Source organism: Centroberyx gerrardi, chromosome 4 (genome assembly GCF_048128805.1).
Source record: "Centroberyx gerrardi isolate f3 chromosome 4, fCenGer3.hap1.cur.20231027, whole genome shotgun sequence".
NCBI lineage: Eukaryota > Metazoa > Chordata > Actinopteri > Beryciformes > Berycidae > Centroberyx > Centroberyx gerrardi.
The window spans coordinates 17,080,366-17,101,624 of NC_136000.1; the positions used below are offsets into that span (position 1 = coordinate 17,080,366).

The window sequence follows — 21,259 nt, forward strand, 5'->3', positions numbered from 1 at the left end:
ATGCATACAGAATCGGTTATTACAATGAGACCTACAAAAAAGCATGAGAATAAAAAGTCTGTGGGATATTGCAGGTGAGGCAAGCAGAGCCACAACTGTGTGTCCAGACCGAGGGACACACACCCTCCTACCATGACCAAGCGCATGTCTATTTACACAGCGTCATAACAAAGCTATCAAAAACAAAGGCTCCAAAAATTCCTCCTAGAAATTTTTTTTGTTCTTTTGTTTCTCTACTTACAACAATGTTGATTCCATGTATGTACATCCCTAGAAAATAATTTAATTATAGTTACACACTTTCTACATATGTGAAACAATACAGTTCTAGTCCACAAGGAAGGTGTTTGTTTGTATGCATGTGTGCTTGTATGCATTTGTATGCATGTACATGTGTTTGTGTGTGTGTGTGTCTGTATGTGTGTGTGTGTGTGTGCGTGTGTGGGTTGGGGGATGATGGTTGAAGGGGATAATGTTCGTGGATTGGCTAACAGTCGCAGGGGCAGATTTAGAGAGCGGATTGGGTGTGGTCACAGGGAGGAAGTGGTGGAGTCGACAATTTCTCTCCCGTTGCACACGGTTGGAACGTAGTGGGCGCTGACAGAAGCTGGAGAGAGAGATGGAGCAAAAAAGAGGAAGGGAGAGGATAATTAGATAAAATGACAGAAATCCTAGTTTCTACTAATTTCTAGTACAATAGGTCTGTACAGAGAATTGTTTTAAAGGGGCTACTTTAGTCAAAAATAAGCTCAGATACAGCCAAATATACGTGTTGAATGATTTTGATCCAAAAGTGCATCAAATATATATTTTCCTAATACTAGAAATATCAGCGTTAGTTTTGATAATGTGATAATGATGTCATCAGTGCAAGGAGGGAGGGGGTTAGCTGGCGTGACAAAGGGGATGTAAGGGGGATAAACCTGCAGTCCAAGCAATTGCAAAGTGGACCAGAAGGCTGTGCTTTATGGTAGATAGTGAATGCTGAACCCACCCATCATTTGAAAAAACAGCAGGAGGGTGCTGCTCTTAACGCCCTCACTGCGGGAGCCCTTTAACAGTGAGTTAACCGCATGTAACCTACCGTGAGATGCGTATGTGGTGGCGGGACCGCTGACACTGAAGCGATTGAGGTTGAGCCTGTGGCTGGTCACATTCTTCTGGGGCTGGAACATGATGATATGGACCTTGGGAGCAAACATACAGCCGAGGACCACAAAGCCACTCAGACTGACTGAGATGCACATAGTAGTGGTCTGAACCTGGAGAGGACAAAGGCAGAAGGAGACTGAGACACATACAGCAATGTTGCGCACTCTCTCTTACTAGCTAGACTTTGATTAATAAAACTCAACATACTCACATATTACAATGCCGTTAAAAGTTAAATGGCTTGATTAGATGATGCCAAGTTTGATGATAATAAACTTTATAATAATGAACTTAATTTCCTATGGCAGTTTTTGAATCAATACTATAAAGTGCTTTACAGACAATGAAGCAATAATAAATACAAGCAAATAAGGAAAACAATCAATAAATATAGAACATATAAATGCCTTAAGTGATTCACCAGTCTCGATACCTGCACAGAGCCAATGGGGCCTTTAAAGTGGAGTATTGCTGTTTATTGGCAGGACTTTGTTGCTTTGCAACAGCCCAGAGGATAACAATTACAGAGTGGATCAATAAAAGACTTAATCAGCAGAGACCACATGGGCCGAACTTTACGGTATCTCAATGGTAGCATTACCTTCAGTTTCTGTGATTTATTATACTATAAGAATGTTAGCTGGCTAAACACAAAAGTTCTACACAAGCAAAATTAACTGTTTCATTCTTTCTTCATCACAGGTCTGGACAGGTGTGTGTGTGCCTTTCAGGTTGCCTTTTTCTTTTATTGCTACAGCCGTCTAACTTTGTGTGGCTGAAAAGAGCGAGGTTACAGGGTTAAATTACAGGAGCTCTCACAGTACAGAGAAGCACATTAGTGATCAGCCCTCCAACATCTCCTCTGTGTATGTACTGTATGTGCCTATGTGTGTGTGTGGGTGTGTATGTCGGTGAGTGATGTTATGCTTCTACCTGACTAATCTTAAAGTCAGATTACAAGGCCAAAGAAATGCTTATTTCCCGAGAGAGAGTGTGAGAGAGCGAGCGAAAGAGAGAGAGAGAGAGGGAGAGAGAGAGCGAGAGAGAGAGAGAGGGAGTGAGAGAGAGAGAGAGAGGGTGGGGTAGGGTGAGAGAAAGCTGTTTTTTATGGGGATCAGATGAACAGCCCTGGCATCAGCAGTCTTCTCTCAGGCCCTTTGATACAGTGCATGTGCGTGTGTGTGCTTAAGTGTGTGTGTATGCGTAAGATTTGTATGGATCAGGTGAACACTCACTCCCTTTGCTGTCAAATCTGGACATGTGTCAGCAGTTTGACAGAGCCTGTCTGTTTGTCATCCCAGCACTGCAGAGCTGGGACCATTGCAAGCAGGATTAGAATTTGTTCAAGGTGCCACTATACCTGTGTTTTCTGTGACCTGTGTGTGTGTAGGTGTGTGTGTGTGTGTGTGTGTGTGTGTGTGTGAGAAGATACCCTGTAGTCACTAGATGTAACATAGAAGATGGGGAGGAAGGCCAGCCAAATGATACAGGTGGTGTACATGGTGAATCCAATGAACTTGGCCTCGTTGAAGTTCTCGGGACACTTCCTGGTCTTGAAGGCATACCTAGAGGGAGAGAATCATGTTTCAGATACACGATCAATAAGCCCAGAGAGCAAAGGTGGTTTGGAATATTATTGAAGCTATTTTAGGGCCTAGAGAAATTGTTGAGGATTTAATAATTTGTGTTTTTGAAACATTGAACAGTGAACATAAGGTGATTTTTTTCCAGCAGTGCACCAAAAAGTGCACCAAAATGCAGCAAACGAAGAGCCCATGGCCGAGAACATGACGCATTTTGGAACGCAACCTGTCAGTTATTTATCATGCCATAATAATTCACCAAACCAGCTGCTACACTTACACAGTACACAGGATGACCAGGAGCACATCGTATCCCAGTGACAGCAGCATGCTGGAGTCGCGCACGTTACACTTGAGGATGACAGTCTGCCGTCGCTCTGGCAACGTGAAGCGCCGCGTCCCGGGAACTTCCAGCAGCAGCCACACTGACACCATCACCAACTGGACCGAGATCAGACTCAGACAGATGAACACCTGGGAAAGAAGGGAGGGAGGGAGGGAAGAACAGAGAGGCGAAGGAAGAGAGGAGAGGAAGGTAAAATGAAGAGCTGCATAAGCTGTTTCAAACTCTATCCAAAGTCCATCCATACATCCATCTCCATTTGACTGGTAGCTGACTGTGCAATCACTCACCTGAGAGGAGGGGCTAATGAAGCGTGGCCTTGTCGCGCCACCCCCGTCCTTCACCCCACTGAAAATCCTGGCGATTCTATTGGTTTTGGTGAGCAGGGCGGAGTAGCAGACCGCAAACGACGTGCCCAGGCCGAGGCGCCGCAGGGCACAGATGGCAGGAGAGGGTTTGGCCAAGAAGAGGAAGGTCATGGCGTACGACATGAAGACTCCCAACAGGAGGATGTAACACAGCTCCCTGCCTGAAGCTTTCACCAGGGGCGTGTTGTTGTGTCGGATAAACACCCAGAACACCAAGCCGGTGCACATGAACCTGGGGACAAGGTTACGGTTAGGCAGCCAGACACGCATGCACTTCCAAGGTGTCGCAATTTCAAAAGTTGTTTATCTATCTGCCATATCTGTGCTGGTTTAGGACAGAGGGTATAGGAATAAAATCTGAATGAATGCTAGATGTGAACCTTACAAAACCTCAGTCCCCTTTCCCCCACCCCACCATCCCCCCAACACACACACACACACACACACACACACACACACACACACACACCTCTCAAGACTACTCAGAAACTGACATCATGTTGACAGCCCTCTTGCCACTCACCCTACGCAGGCGATGGTGATTGGCCCGATGGCCCAGGCATCCTCCCACATGATGTAGTCCTCGGGGAGGTCGTAGCAGGAAGTGAGGTCGTCAGTGGGCCACTGGCCGGGGGCGCAGGGCGAGCAGGTGAACTCGTCAGCCAGGAATTCATGAGGCTCACAGGCTGTGCAGATCCAACAGCAGTACTCACCTGGGGAATGGGAATACGAACAACAGAGTTTGACAGCTTGAGCTTTTCAAAAGGCATGGCTGCTTGGTATGGTCTGTCACCGCCACACGACACTCAGAAAGAACATTGTTGAAATTCATTCTCCTACCTGCCTGCATTTTCTTCATCTCATTGCGTGCGCAGGGGTCGCTGCACTGCGAGGTGGGCACCACTTCCCTGGGCCAGTGAATCAGATCGCTGCTCAGACTCAGACTCTCTGCCCATTCACCTACTGACACGTAACCATAGCGATCGCCAGAGCGCTGGTAGCTGAAGATGTTGTATCGGCCCATGCCGTCCCCCTGAGAATCAAACTTTACTACTGTCTCACTGCCCGGGGGAGAGAAAGGGGCTGGAAGGAGAACAAAAAGACAAAGAATGGGAAAGAAAGTGATAAGAGAGTGGAAAACGGAGTGGAAAGCTATATAACCACAAACACATTCATTCTATTGAAGTCTCATTGATGCATGCTAAGGCTGTTAAAAGCAGCAGTGAAGACAGAAACAATAAGCCATGGTCAGTTAAGCCTTAGGGGTCCAGAGCAGACACTGATAATTTCCATTACTGAAGACCAGCCAGTTTGTATTGCTAAGAGGCTATAAATGCCTGTTACGCCTAGCGATGTCTCCGTGTGTCTCTCGATGGCCTCTACCTTCCTTCCGGTCAAATAGGGACAATTGCACTACTCTAATTTCAGATCTGACAAAGTTTATTACCAAATGCAACATTAACAAACTGCCCATAAAGTCATATAGGCATGAAGGCAGAGGACTGAATCCCCAAGCAGAGCTATAGCTACCCACACATTGATAGAATTAGCCTCTGGGTCTCTTATGTGAGGGAGGTACATTGCTGAAACTGCCAAATTGGTTTGTATACAAGTTGTTATGAAAGGATTACCATCTACCCTGAGGATGTCGGAACAGAAGAGACTGTAAAATTGGCAGGATGCTGAAACCATTAAAAAAACCCATAGAGAAAAGCAGCTATATAATAGAAAAAAAAAGTGACTTCTGGATGCGTTGCAGCGCCGGACCTGACAGTGCTGACAGTTGGTCGTTTTGACACAGACAAAGTGCATGTCACTGCTATAGCGTCACTTCTGTCCTTACAGCGGAGCAACCAAATGCTGCTGACATACTGTACAGGGCTGTGTGTTATACACTATTGCCTCCCCTGTCAAATGATGATGTGGCTGGGGATAGTGCAGCATACCAGCTCTATGAAGCATCACTTGTCAAACTGTAACAAGGCACTCAGTCTTCAGTGCACAACGGCATTGATAATACTGCGCTATATTCCTTATATGTGTGTGTCAGTGGGTAACTGAAGAAATCACAGGCCAAATTCTTTCTCTAGACGCACAGCTTGGGATCAGTGGAATGAATCACAATACAGGTTGGCAATAAGCTGCTGGGCTGGAAAGGGTGTGTGTGTGTGTGTGTGTGTGTGTGTGTGTGCGAGAGCGTGTGCATGCATGCACGCGTGTGGAGGCTCCATTAGGTTTTACTTTACAGTGTGATGGTTAAGGTATTGCTCTGAGCGCTGTGGGAGGCTGTGCTGACAGAACCAAAGCTCTGACCCTGCTGTTAGTGGTGTGTGTGTGTTGTGTGTGCGTGTGTGTGTGTGTGAGTGTGTGTGTGCGTGCGCGCAATGCAACGCTGACAGGGGCTAAAGCTGTGCTATTGTTGTGAAAGCTCAATGTGTTCAGAGAAGAATGGCGTGTCAGACGGCAGCAGAGGGGGTTAGGGTTTATGAAATCCATAAATCACATAGACAGCACAACCCTCTATCTTTATCCCCTCTCTCTCTCTTTCTCTCTCTTTGTCTCTCTCTCTCCCTCTCTCGCAGGAAATTCTTACTGTCAAGTCTTCCGTGGATTTTGGGGCTAAATGTTTAGGTGACAACTAAATGGATATGATTCCAATAAGGAGCCGCTGATAATATCTTCAGACTCAGAAGAGATAAGAATCCATTATACTGCAAGTTGGCAGATAATAAAGTCTGCTAATAACACAGAGCAATAAGACAAGCCAGGCCCTCCTCCTCTTAGAGACACGCACACACTCACACACACACTTGCCATTAGCTAATTATCATAACTGCACCTTATTAGTACCTTAGATGTGTGTTGAAGCCTAATTAGCTGTATGTGGTAATTATGTGTAATGCAGACTAAAGAGAGAACAGCATTAGTCTGCAGACGCCTTTGAGGGTGCAGTTTTGTCCTTGACTTCCCTCTAATAGATCACATCCAGAGAGCAATAGACTCGGGAGACTGTGATTCCTCCCTATAACCAACACCGGCGACCTTGCTGACGTGACGGAGCGCCTTATCAGGAAAGTGTATGACGGTGCAGGTTAAAGCTGGCGAAGGCCACCAAGGCTCCTCTGGTGACTGCAGAGAGCTTAGACAGGCAGCCTGGGTCCTTGACTGATGGATGCCACTCTCTCCTAAACAGCGTCCCGAGCTAAATCAAAAACAGTGTCGAGCTCCGTGTTCCAGCGAGCAAAAACTTTGGGTGCCGCTAAAGGAAGAAGTAGACTCTTTATTTAGGCAGAGGTGGATCTGTCACGAAACAAAATGAAATGAAAGAAATGTTTGGTTGTGGTCTTTTGTTTTTTTTATCCGAGGGGGTAAATATTACACCACTCTAGTAGTCTGGAAGTTATTCCCTCAGTTATATTTCTACAGTGTCTTTCTCTCTGTCTCTATCCGTTTGAAGGGATGTAACTCAACCAATTCCATAATCTGAGGAATTAAATCTGATGACTTGTTCCTAATGGCAGCTTGTGGGCTTTCCTGAGGTGGCTTAAAACAGACAAGCACACACACACACACACACACACACACACACACACACACACACACACACACACACACGTACATGCTCAAGCCCTGAAACAATGCTAATTCTATGTGACTTCCATACTTCCCAATGGCCCAGTCCAGTCCAGCTGAGACCCACAGCAGGCTCAGCCCTCAGCGCTTCTCACAGCTCTGAGCGACTTTCCAACACCACAAAGTGGAAGTTGCCTTCTTAGCATCACACTAACAACAGCAACATTCTCCTCATCTCAACCCAACTGTTGCCACGGCACACGGATACAGTGCCTCATGCAGTTAGGCGGCTGATAAATTGACGTGTTACGGTGCAACAATACTGAGCTTCCTTTACGCACATCACCAGCTGTGAATATACAGCTATTAATCTGCGATGATTCATTACATTGTTTGCTTACCCTCATCCAAACTCTACTCTGCAGAGCGGGGATCTTCGCAAATCAAACAGCTGGAGCCACAGAATATAAAACAAATAACAGTAACAAGGCAAATAAAGTGAGGTGGGACAAATTGCGATTAAAGCAGTCACATAACATCCACGCTAACTTTTGAGAGACACTTTAGCATGCCTGCTAACTCGAGAAAGTCTTTATTACTCCAGATTAATTAGAAGTAGGGTGAAAACAGGCTTTTCATTCAGAAGCTGAGAAATTAATTATGTTCCATGTCGGGCTAAAGCAAGGCCCAAGAGAGATTGTGGGTATTAAAGGCAGGGAGAGAGGAGGCGGGGGGGCTTGAGCTAAAGAGCCAATCCCCTTTAATCCAGCCAAGAGAGAGACCAAGAGAAGGAATAAGTAATCTAAAACTGTGGAGAGAGAGAGAGGGAGAGACGGAGAGAGAGAGAGAGAGAGAGAGAGAGAGAGAGAGAGAGAGAGAGAGAGAGAGAGAGAGAGAGGGGATGTGTGTGTGTGAGAGAGAATGGGGGGAGAGAGAAAGAAAGAGTTGGCTTCTGTCTACTACAGGATAGACTGACAGCCAGATGGGCAGCCAGAAAGGCTAACAGAAAGACAGAGAGAGAGAGACAGGAAGAGAGAGAGAGAGAGAGAGAGAGAGAGAGAGAGAGAGAGAGAGAGAGAGAGAGAGAGAGAGAGAGAGAGAGAGAGAGAGAGAGAGAGAGAGAGACGGAGGGAATCTTTTCTCTCAGCATTGAGAAACAAGAAAGAGTGTGAGTGACAACTCAAAAGCTGGCCACTGATTGGTTGTTGGCTGGGCAATGGAGCGTAGTATTTCCAAACATCAGTTCACCTCATTTCACTGATTTAATAAACCTAATAAAATAAGCACACGCACGCGCACATAGGCTTATGCACAAACACACACAAATGCACCCTCTATAGCGATTAGGAAGCAGGTAAAATCGGAGGAAGATACAACAGCTCTGCACGGCAAACGGAGCGATAAACCTTTCAGAAATGACTGTCCCTCTGTCTCTTCCTTCGGAGGGTTGACAACCTCACACATCTGTGTCCCATGGAGAGTGCGTGACAGGACACAGAGCGTCACAGCTCGGCGTTACACACATCACACACATCCCTGAGCACATACAGATATGGACACGGGCATGCACTCACATGTCACAAACGCCAGTGCACGCACACACACACACACACACACACACACACACACACACACACACACACAGACAGATCACATTAGCTATATTTGTTCTCCCTGCGGATTCAGTCCCCGCGGACTGAGGCGCTGCCTGGGCCGCAGAGCAACAGGCCACCGGGGGAATAGAGGAGAGATAGGAGAGGAGAGGAGCAAGAGGAGAAGACTGGAACAAGGGAGAGAAATGTATAAGAGGAGAGGTGCGGTAGAGAGCAGAAGATTGGCAGAGAGAAAGGTGGGGGAGATAGAGGAGACAAAAGAAGCAACAGCAGGCCAGAGGAAGAGGCGCTGGGAGGGAGGACGAGCCACGAGAGAGGAGGGGTGAGAGACAAGATAAGGGAGGAGAAAGCGGGGAAGTGACAAGGGAGAAGGGGGAAAAAGAATAAGAGAAAAGGAGAAGAGATAGCAAAGGAGAAAGCAAGAAACTGAAGTGACGGCAGCAGAGATTGCCGGACGGAGGAGAGCCTATAGACGAGAATCAATAGAGAAGAGGTGAGGGATGGAGGGATGAGAAAACTCAAGGAGTGGAGGAACAGACCGGCGCAGAGAGGCGGTAGAGGCAAGATAACAACCTTGTGAAGTCTGAGTGGGATGTGCTGTTTTTGAATGTAGAGAGAGTAGGAGCGTTTCTGGGTGAGAAAGAGAGGGAGATTGAGAGACAGAGAGCGATAGAGAGATACACAGTGAGAGAGAGACAGAGAGAGAGAGGGAGAGAGAGAGAGAGAGAGAGAGAGAGAGAGAGAGAGAGAGAGAGAGAGAGAGAAAGAGAAAGAGTGAAGGTTGTTCTCTGGCATCTAAACGTTGCAGTAAGCTCTCTGCTCAATATGGCCCTGAAGGCACACCGCCTCTGCTAACACAGACATATCACACACACGCACACGCACACGCACACGCACACACACGCACACACACACACACACACACACACACACACACACACACACACACACACGCACGCACGCACACACAAAAGAGCAGAGAAGGGGGAATATCACATCTATCACCACTATTTGAACAGAAGACTGTGTGCATGTGTGTATATACTGATCTGTTTGCTGCAGATGGGGGAGGTGGATGGGTGGGAGTTGAATGATGGCTTTGAAAAGTGTGTGGGTTGGGGGTGTCTGCAATTTCATGCTGGTAAAAAACAAGCATTTCAAGCTGTGTCTTTGTGAGAAAGCTGACTGTTTTGCACACATTTGTGCATGTGTCTATTTGTGTATATGTGTGTGTATGTCTTCAAAGTAGGTAGCAAGGCCTTATAATTGTGTGTGTGTCTGTGTTTGTGTGTGTGTGTGTGTGTGTGCTTGCGTGCGTGCATGTATGTGTGTGTGTATGTGCCTGGGTATGTGTGTGTTTAGTACTAGTTGGCAGTGAGCAGCTCCCATATTCTACAGGATCACTCCAACAATTGGCAATAGTGTCAGCTTCATTACCATAGCAACAGCATGGAGCTAGCGAGATGAGTCTGGATGAAGACGGCAGCATATGAAACACGCAAGCTCCCCTAACCACACAACAACACACTGCCTCAGTACACTACACACGCTGTCAGAAACGCACACAGAAACAGAACAGCCCTATCACAGTTAAAGACACAGTCCGTTTCCTTAAGGGAGGAAAATCCCACTGTTTAGTGGCTGTAAAGTTGAGGAGAAATGATAATAACACAGTGTGGTGGAAATTATAGAGGTATCACTGGCATCAAACTTGATGCAGTGTAAAGAGTGTATCATGAATGTGCATGTGTGTGTATGTGTAAAAGAGAGAGAGCGAGAGGGAGAGAGAGAGAGAGTGTGAGGGAGTGTTGAACAGTGTTGGTTTTCCGTCTGCTACGGTTCAGACTGAGAGCACTGCAGATGGTGATGCTGCAGTATTTATACCCTACATTCAACCTCACCTCACCTCGGCTCCTTCCTTACATAGATGGAAAGATGTATGTGTACAATAACCAGACGTGAGTGCAGAGTGAGACCACAATCTGAATCACTCAGGGCTAACCATCGAGTCAAAACAAACATTGCCACAATTCACAATTTAACTGCCACAATTTAACTACCACCGCCATCGTTAACGTCCTCATCATCTGAGTCCTCATCGCCGCCACCTCTTTAAGTGCATGTTTTACTGCTACCACTGTTTCTGTTGCCGTCGACATCACCGGCATTGAGCTGAAAAGAACCCGAGATCCTTGTACACGCTGTTACTTTCCCTACTGCAGAACAAACTAGACATGCGCCTCATGGATATACATCAGGAGTGAAAAAGGGAGGGAGAGTGGGAGAGAGAGAATGTAGGGAGAAAGATGATCAGACTAGAGATGTAGGGAAGTCACAGTGGGATTCTCTCCTCTCCTCTCCTCTCCTCTCCTCTCCTCTCCTCTCCTCTCCTCTCCTCTCCTGGCTCCTGTCGCTCCTGTCTCTCCCTCTCTATGATTCTTAAAACTTCCTCTCGAGCACTTTTCAACTTTCTTTTTGTGTCTCTGCATATCTCCTCCACCCCTCTCTGTCTGCGTCCTATAAGGGAGTGGTTATCATCTGCGCACACCGGAGGCTGCGACTGCTTTCACCCTCACTATTTCCTCTCTCTCTCTCTCCTACTCACACTCTTCCTCCTTTTCCCCTTCTCCTTCTCCCCCTCCCCTCTCAGACAGCAGTGCTCCGAGCCCTTTGATTTGTAGCAGAAATGAAGATGGGGAATTTCAAAGAGAATCCTCTTCTTCTGCTGACGCATGCTGTCCCACTCCGACACTGCCTCAGTGCTCCCTCGTTCCTTCCCTTCCTCCCTCCCTAACCCTTTCTCTGCCTTGCTCCCTTTTACCTTAGCCCCAACTCTCTCTCCTCTCTTCACTTTAGTCTGCCTGTCAATCTCATCCACAAGTCTCCTTCCCTCTCTCTCTCTCTCCCCCTCCCTCCATCTGTTGCCATTCTCTCGTTCTCCATCCCTCCCTTTCTCTCTCCCCAGCGTCCTGTGGCAAAGCTGCAGTGTTAGTGCTGTTTGTCTGGCTGTTTTGATGTCTGCTCCTGGTCACGGTTGGTGGAGGAATAAGCACCTCTAAACCTCTGTCAGTCCCCGAGACACAGCAGTTTATTTATAACGCTTCCTTTGTACGCCATCTGTCAGTCAAGCCAATCCTCTCTCTCCTCTCTCCCAGGTCTACAGAGACCGACAGACAGACAGGCAGCCTGCTATAGGAGCTATTATAACACACACAATCTCATTAGGGCAGGAGAGAAGAATATGGCCGACGGATTAGCCGGAGCTCTCATTCCTCAAAGCAACTTTGTAGTGTCGTATCAATTACGCATGGGTAATAGGTGTCAATGGCAAGCCGGCTCTGACAATACATGGCAATTAAGCGGATTTGTCTCAGTACTTTTTATGTTGCGTGGCTTGGCTGCTTTGGCTGAGGAGAAGGACAACATCCCTCCGCTGCTCATGAGAGGACTGTTAACTAGGCACTCCGCTCATTTTCCTTTCTCTGTCTTGCTATCTTTCTCCTCTCATCCCCAACATCCGCTCCCCTCAACTCTTCCTCCACCTTGAACACCTTTACGCTTTAAAGTGACACAAGACTCTCTCCATCCTTTCCAAAGTCACTTAATCCCCCCCTCTCTATTTCTTCTCATCTCCTCTTCACTCCCTCCATCCTTGCCTCTCTTCCTCTCTTACCTGTGAAGCTGACATTAAGGATGTAATCCTTGTAGAGTCTGCGTCCGTCTAAGGCCTTCATGCTGTCGCACAGCTTGGTGGTGTTAGAGCACAGGCTCCGCTGCATCTTATGGAGGGCGAAAGCCATGGCGTACACCGCGTTCACCACAAACATGATCTTGGACTCTGGTTCAAAGTTACTCTTGTCCATTGACAAGTCCTCGTCACATGGTGGGAGAGAGAAAGACCCTGTCTCTCCTAATCCCACGCCTCCTCCTCCACCTCCTCCTCCTGCTCCCGCACCACCCAAGGAGCACTGGAACCGCTGCTCCCAGAATTCCCTGTACCAGGGATTCCGACGGTTTTTGACCGGGTTCAGACTGAGGAAGTAGCGGTTGAATTCTGGCACGGGATTGGCTGACAGCTCGAGTGTGATGGCTCCTTCAGCGGTGACCTCATTACCCTTGACGATGCTCTCCTGTGCACCCCAGCCATCGCTGGCCACCCAGATAAAGGAGGTGTTGAGCCTGGCAGCGGCTGACAGCAGCTCTCTGGCATCATCGCTGCGCAGGAAGAGAACAGCCACACGGGCATTGGGCTTCTGGAGGAGCTGACGGATCACAGCCTCATAGGACTTCTTAGCATTAGAGCGCCCCACCTAGACATGAAGAGGAACTTTAATCTTTTAACACTTTTGAAATATGCTGTTCCTATACCCAAATGCAGTTTGGTCAATATTAGTGAATAGTTATTACTTTCATCCATAAGAAGAAACAAAAAAACAGAAGAATTTGTTCTGCACTCCAATCTGCGATGTCACACTTATGTACAGCTCCGTAGCAAATTAAAAGAAAAATGTGACTGTGAAAGTACCCAGTATGAGTTCTTGGAGATAAGGGTACATTTTCTGGTTCATAACTGATAACAGCGCTGTAATATAAAGCTCATTTGGGTGTAAGACAAGATAACACATTGAGACAAACTTTTTTATGAGCTCACAAATTCAGCACCCTATTCATTGTTACTGGAGCAGCTCCAGGCCGTACATCAGTGTGACACTGTAGATTAGAGTATTGGTTTTCTGGTATCTGGCTTTGGGAAATGGTTGTTTGTGTTGCTAGATACAGATTAGAGTCTGTAAGGCCACAGAAATCAACATTTATATTTTCTATTCTATAGCCTCATGATTAGCATTATTCTGACCAACCAACCTCGCGCCTAACAAGCCCTACCTTCTCCGAAGTGGCGATGCAGATGTTCCTCATGCGGGCCTCCTGCTCGAAGGCCTCTATGCCCGTCTCACCGTAGTCGCCCTCTGACGCCACGGTGGACACGTACGTCCAGTTGAAGACCCGGAGGATCTCTGCCATGGCCTTGGCCTGGTAGAAGTCGGGGGGCACGGTGCGGGCGAAGTAGTCGTAGCGGGTCTTATCGCTGAGCTTGGCACTGGTCGACGCATAGCTGATCTGAGGGATCTGGAAGAGCCGGAGGAGGTTGGCAACCTGGGAGGAGAGATATGAAGAGTACACCATTTCAAATAAAGTCACACCTGCACAACAGCATTTTAAAGGACAGTACGTAACTTAACGTGGATTGACCAATTGATCGCACTATTGGATCCACATGGATTCATGTAGAGACATGTAGGAACACTGAATGAATGATGATTTTTTTTTATATATAGCATTTTAGAAGAGAGGTCTTGAAAATGCACATATCAAGAAATCTGAGACATACATGTTAGAGAAATCACAGAGAAGCAACATTCTGTGCATAATAGTTTAAAGGATAATTTCAGTTATTTTCAACCTGGGCCTTATTTTCCTGTTTTGCCATCATGTAGATGGCAGTATGTGAACACATCTTGGATTGCTTGAAAGATGTGACCACAATTAGTGTCACTGCAGACATTTGGAGTTCAGACATCTGCCCCATGTTACTGCTGAGTTTGAGCTAGCTTTACTTTACAAAGTGTGGTGTAAACAAAAAAAAAAAAAATTCTAACAAAAATATTGCATTAGTACTCGGTACTGGCAGATACTCAAAATGCAATTAATTGGATAGGGATTAGAGACAAAAACATCAGATTGGGACATCCGTAATTACTTCACTGCAGAGCTCTATGTACCTCTCAGTTTGCAGGGAGTGCTGCTCTCCAATACAATACAATGGCGCAAAGGGAAACTCAAAAGGTCAAAGCCAAAAACACCCAATATATGTCCTTTTCAACACAATAACACTGACTGGAAAGATTCCTCAAAGTCTGCCAAAGTCTGGCAAAGTCTGGCAAATATTCAGCCACTGTATTGTTAGCACAAGCTAGTTAGCAAGGAGAAAATAGTCAGTGAGCCGGGTAGTGCCAGGCTGCAGACAACACTGCCCCCTCTGCATCCAGCAAATCAGGAAGCCTGTGAACAATGCCAAGAGGTATCAAATGAACTATTATAACTGAAATGTTGTGTGATAATTGTTCAATCACAGCTATTAAAAGAAAAGTGTTAGTGTTATTGTGTTTTAAACGCCTTTTGGGTTTCCCTTGGCCCCATTGGAGAGCAGCACTCCCTGTAAACTGAGAGGTAGGCCTACGTAGAGATCTACAGGGACGACATTTTCATCAGAATCAATCGTCATAATTGCAAAACCTAGGAAAATAAGGCCCAGGTTGAAAATAACCGGAATTATCCTTTAATAATAGTTCATTTTGTTCCACAAATGAAAGATTAGAAAGATACTATTTTGAACGTTGCTGCTGATAGGAATTGTGTCATACATAATGTGATTATTTACAGATAAAGTGGAGGGATACATGCACATGGAGAAACACAAAATAGCATACACTCTCTCTCTCTCTCTCTCACACACACACACACACACACACACACACACACACACTAGAGACAGAAGTTCAATAAATCACTGACTCATGCATTAGTGATGGACATCTGGGGTCTAGTGGTGTCCATATAATATTCTCTTTTACTGTTGATTGGCTTTGGTCACGTTCTCCTCATTATAATTTTAGTCACAGACACAGACACAAACAGTGCAACTATGTACAAAAATACTACATACACTCATGTTCACAAGGACACGTAGACACACACAAATAAACACACACACACACGTGCACACACACACACACACACACTACACAGGCATTCTGTTTTCGGTTCAGTTTAATCCTTTTAGAGCGCAGCACTCTAGGCTCGTCTATATTTCATTCATAGCCCAGCTGATGAGCTGTTTTGACAACATGTCAGAATCTCATTAGACTAATAATCTAGAAGATTATAAAACACATACACTCACATACACAGTCACACACACACGCACACACACACACACACACACACACACACACACACACACACATGGATGCCTGCTTGTAGTATTTCAGGCTGGTTTTATGGTTTTAAGATGGCAGTTGACTTAAATGTCAGGGAAGGTCACATTGCAAAACATAACTGCATTGCTCCATTACCTGTCACTGAACAATGACTACGGCTAGCTAAGAGACCTGTCTGTAGGGACACGGCGAGTTTACTCTTAGTGGAAGCTGGTCCCTTCCTGCAAGAGAGAGGGAAAGGGGATGCACTGTAGGAATGGACTGAATATGAGAGAGGGGTAGAAAAAAATGAAAAGGAAGGAGGAAAAATTGGTGCAGTGGAGGGGTGCTGTGTGTTTTCTGCTTCTAATGCGAGTCACACACACACACACACACACACACACACACACACACAGACGAACGATGGGAGAAATGATGCCTGCTATGTAAATGCCTGCAAGGCATTGGAGTTTAGTTGTGCATGGTTAAACATAAAATAATTCCCTATTACTTCATTTGGAAGCAGCAGAGAGGCTGGCCAAGTATACAGAGGCACGAAGGACCGGAGCAGCTTCCCTGGCATGAGAATCAGAAAGGAAAGCACAGTCCGTGACATCAGACAGAGTCACACACAGGGTCTCAGAAACAGCGCTACCACCAGGAAAGACGGGTTAAAACAGCAGCAACAGCAACTAGGAACAGCAAGAATGAGCTGCAACATAACAAGGGATAATTATGTGTGATGAAGGACAAGAGACAGAGTTGATGCTAACAATGGCCGGACCAGGGAGGAGGAGGAGGAGGAGGAGAAGGAGGAGAAGGGGGCTGAGGTCAGCATACACGGAGCTCTCCCCTCGGAGCCAAGGAGCGGCGCCTCTGAATGCATATGGAAAGAGGGGAAAAACGAGGGAGGGAGTGATGAGAGGTAAGAGCGCAAAGATTTGAGGGACAGAAAAGAGAAATACATAAAATGAGAGAAAGAGAAGAGAGAGGGTGAGAGAGAGAAGACAGAGAGAGAGAGAGAGAGAGAGAGGGAGAGAGAGAGAGAGAGAGAGAGAGTTGCAGAGATTAGGGATTTGAGGACTGATAGGAGGAGGCTTTTGTGCAGTCACAGAGGAGTAAGGGAGAAGGAGGTTTTATGCTAAACTATGCAAATTACCAAGCTCTGTGACAAGAGCTACCGGAGAGCTGAGGAAGCACACAATACCACACCAATGGAACTTGATTCACAGAAACACAAGTACACACATATGTGCTCCGACACACACACGCACACACACACACACACACACACACACACAGACAGACACGGACACATGGGCACTGCCATCTAACTGGAACTCAACTTATGCGCATTTGGTCACAGGAATGGTGCGTCGATGAGAATGAGAAGAAGAAGCTACCAAGGGAGTTAGAGGATGATGATGGTGAAATGTGTGTTTGTGTAAATATACCTTCCTACCTGTCTGTCTGTCTGCTGTTACCTGTATGGAGACGCTGCTGTAGGATCCTCCTATGACTCCGGCGATGGCGAGGGGGCTGTCATCCTGCAGAGCGTAGGATCCGTCCGGACAGATGAACTCTGTGTCGTCCACCTTGGTGAGGGACGCTCTTACAAACTCCAGAGCCTGGGGAACACAACCACAGAGATATGACACTCTCCATCAAATGCTCTACACCATACTGTGCACCATATGGTCTATGTTACTTATGTGTTCTTAATCACCCTGTGAAGCTCTTTGAATCACATTCTGTGTATGAAATATGGCACATAAAAAAAGATTGATTCATACTTTTATATAATATACTGTCTTGATCTTTGTGAAGAGACCATCAAAAGCCCACTCCTTTACACAAAGGGTTCTTAAATGCTTTTAGCACAGGATCCAAATGACAAATTAACTCTCCTGCTGGGACCAAGGCACATTAAAACATATTGCCAGTCTGAGGACATTTCGGCAATAAGCCTGCAATCCGTCCTGCAAACCAACCCGAAGCTCAAGAAACCAGGGTTTAGGCCATCAGTCAATGGATACAACGCCTTGTAAATGGAAGGCAGAGCTTGCTGTATAATAATGTTAGATGCATCATTCCTCAAATAGCTCTACAATAAAACACATTTCTTTTTTATGAAGATAACACTCCCTAAAGGAAAGTACTGTCTTTTTCAATTTTCGGCTCATTTCCCTCATTGCAAATAGCCTCCGTGTTTCCCCGTTGAAAGGTTTTGTTGTTATCAACTGAGGCAAGATCCTTTACATGATAGGTCATGGTGCTTACATACTCTGTGGTGAACATTGTTCTTTTCATACTAGAACTGCAGCAAAAAAATCACAACTAGAAAAATTATTATTCCTAATATAGATTTAATAACTGATTTAAAGACTAGAAATGCTAATCCAAGAACACACAACCAAAGTAATTGCATTACTTTTCCCCTGTATAAATTGCTAAATTCACAATGATACATCATATGCTACTCACTAAATAATCGTAAGATAGAGATCGATTTGAGAGAATTGTTTTTCTGGTATCTAGATAAAGTGGATCTGGTAAGATAAAGTGGATCACAGGTGGCTTGGAAATGCAAAAGATAAGGAAAAAACAGCAAAAAACCATTTTCACTGAACAGGAAAATGTATTTAAAAACTGTGCTGAATCACCTCCCATTGAAAAACATGCACAGTCCGTATGCAGCGTTAAGACCATGCTCACCCACCTGCTCCAGTGCGTAGGTATCTCTGGAGCAGGTGTCCAGGATGTGGACACCGAGGGAGACCCCGGGCAGCAGAGTGCGGTCCATATTGATTCTGTCTATAGCAAACAGCATGGCCTCCAGCCTCTGGATCCCTCTATCCTCGTTCACACGCCCACACTCCTCCATTCCAGCACCTTTCTCATGCACCGGGAAGAGGCCGCCGAGCACCAGGTCGCCCTCGATGCGGATCTCCCGGCGGGACTGAGGGGGGTCTCCGACAGAGAGCAGGACGCCCCGACACATCATGACCAAGACTAGAGCAGGGACGCGGGCCACCATGGTGGGCTCGGGGAGGGTTAGGCTGTCAAAACTGATGGGAGAGGCTTGACAGAGAGTGAGATAGAGGGAGGTGAGGGGCTAAGGGGTGGAGGGTTGAGGGTTAGGGGTGAGGGGTTATGGGTGCGGTGTGTGGTGGGGTTGAGGCTTGTGAGAGGAGCAGTGGCCGTAGATGCTGGGTCTGTTTTGGGGCCATGAAACAGTCAGGCAGTGCTGGACTGGACCACACATGGAGGAGCACACCATCTGGACATCAGTCCTGTTAGGAGAGAGGAGAGGAGAGGAGAGGAGAGGAGAGGAGAGGAGAGGAGAGGAGAGGAGAGGAGAGGAGAGGAGAGGAGAGAACAGAGAATGAAACTGTATCTCAAGTCAATCCATGTGTGTGTGCCACAGGACAAACCACAATGCTCCCAGGAGCTACAGAATGAAATACTTACGTAAGTGTTATGATAAAGTATGGAGAGAGCCAAGCAGACCTTTAGTGGAGTTTGGGGGCATTGTTAACAACGGCTCAAAGTCATTTCCGCTTCACAGCCAAAGCCAGGCCATGACTAAAGGGATATGGGATTGTTTGGAGACTATACCCCAGTCTTCTCCAATCTCCCCCTCTCTTACCATCACTCAGTAAACTTTCTCTTACTCTTTCACTTGTGCACCATTGTGTGTGTGTGTGTGTGTGTGTGTGTGTGTGTGTGTGTGTGTACGTGTGTGCGTTTGCCCCTGGCTGTATCAGGATAAGCCAGCTCAGATGGCTGGTTGATACATAAGCCCAGTGTTCTCATGCCACAGATCAGAAAAGCTTCCCTAATCTGATCTCTGTTCCAACAATTCCCCACTCGTCCATGCGTTTATACCCCTGAGTATATATATATATGTGTGTGTGTGTGTGTGTGTTATCACATTTACTTGCCCCTCGCATACACACAGAGAGAGGAGTGGATGCATTTTAGCATGACAGAAGCCAACTCCCTACTGACAATGAGCCCAACCTCAGCTAATGTCATTTATAATAGCATCCCCATCAATTAAAGTCTATCTGGGTGTTTTGTCTATTTCACTGACATTCATCAGCTCTACTTTATCTCTTTACCAGCAGAGGTAGCCTAAAATGTTTCAATATACAATATATTCGATCTCATTTTAAGTATAAAAAACGTTTATTTAGTGTGATATCCATGCAAATGTATTCAGAAAGGCTCTAATCAGAATTTTGCCACATTTTCTCCCATAATGCCTGCTTGGTGGACTGGTGGCTTCAGATGTCTGAGGTTCCCATAAATGAGATTCAATTGTAAGATATGATAAATATCTCGCTTTCGTCTTTACCTTTCTTTCTCTCTCTCTCTCTCCCTGTGTATTTCTTTTAAACTATTCAGCTAATGCAAAGTCAGTAAAAGCTCTGAGTCGGAAATATATATATATATTTTTTAGTTTTTTTTTCCCCAGGTCTCCCATGCAATCTCTCCAGTCCTCAGGAGAGATGAGACAGAAGCTGGAGGTTGACGTTTTGACTATAAAAATCAATCTAGACCAAGTAGTGAGCTTGTAGTGAAAACTCTGTTTATTGCTGGCGTCTCCTACAAACCAAACCCTGCTATGTGTGTGTGTGTGTGTGTGTGTGTGTGTGCGTGCGTGAGAGAGAGAGAGAGAGAGAGAGTATCCCCCCCCTCTTTGGTGGGCAGGTAGGAGGATGAAAGCTTCTCTTAGATGCAGGCAGCTCAGATTTTTCTGCAGGCGGCTGCCATACCTTTACCACTTCGCTCTGTAATATGACACACACACACAGACAAACACACTCCCAGACAAACACCCACACACACACACACACACACGCACACACACGCACATACACACACCTCTGCTCTCAGGGGTTGACCTCAAAGCGGACTGTCTCTATGTCTTATCTCCCTTTCCTATCTACCAACAGAAAGCTGAATTAGTGAGTTCAGGAAACATACAGTATGCAGCTAAATGAATGTTATTGGAGCTATTGGAGTGGATTAAGGATAAGGGAACTATAAGGAGAGGGCATTGTTGGCTAATACCCCATTTGAACTGAAACCCAAGCCTTTACCAAGAAGAATTGGTTTGACGTACCATGATGGTCTATGTTTTAGCCTCCCTGTTGAGTTGGCTTTAAGCAGTTGTTTGCTGTCAAGCACAAATCCCAAAAGAAGAGTTTTTTTTCTCAACATGCCATAATTTAACTTATTGCCTTCTTTTGGGGAAAACATCCATGGTGCTTATGAATGATTTAGATCCAGGCTGCAAGCTGATGTGACATACTGGACGTGTGTGTGCGTGTGTGTGTCTCTGTATGTTTGTGCACGTTTGTGTGTGTGTGTGTTTATGCATGTTAACATATTTAAATCGTCTCTGTCCTTTTCATGCGCAATCCAAACTATCTGCAAAAAAGTAAATGAATAACAGTATTCTACTAAAATGGGAGCTGGAATTCCTGGAAGTAAACAAACTTAGAAACTTCTCAGAGGCCACTTTGAAACGAACCTAAAGGGAACGCTGTAATTAACTTGGTTGTGAGGACCACACAGCAGCAAGTGTGCATATGGGTTTGTGTGCATGTTTGTTTGCAGGCATGCATGTTTGTGTGTGTGT

At 46.0% G+C, this 21,259-nt stretch overlaps 1 protein-coding gene across 6 annotated transcripts; it reads right to left on the bottom strand.

The window, feature by feature from the left end:
* Positions 1-530: 530 nt before the first annotated feature.
* On the bottom strand, positions 531-18,646 carry grm3 (glutamate receptor, metabotropic 3). Of its 6 annotated transcripts, none has more exons than XM_071927288.2 (12): positions 18,329-18,598; positions 17,094-17,237; positions 13,517-13,786; positions 12,591-12,942; positions 12,306-12,539; positions 4,287-4,529; positions 3,970-4,159; positions 3,369-3,678; positions 3,016-3,209; positions 2,585-2,717; positions 1,081-1,262; positions 531-597 (listed from the first exon to the last, which is right to left on the bottom strand). In XM_071927288.2, exons 1-12 carry the CDS (start codon positions 18,491-18,493, stop codon positions 531-533), a joined length of 2,484 nt encoding a protein of 827 aa, XP_071783389.1. In that variant the 5' UTR covers positions 18,494-18,598. The 6 variants fall into 6 exon arrangements, with proteins under 6 accessions (XP_071783389.1, XP_071783391.1, XP_071783390.1 ...); XM_071927290.2 differs by having other exon boundaries at positions 12,306-12,533; positions 18,329-18,586; XM_071927289.2 differs by having other exon boundaries at positions 12,306-12,542; positions 18,329-18,586.
* Between the last annotated feature and the right edge of the window lie 2,613 nt (positions 18,647-21,259).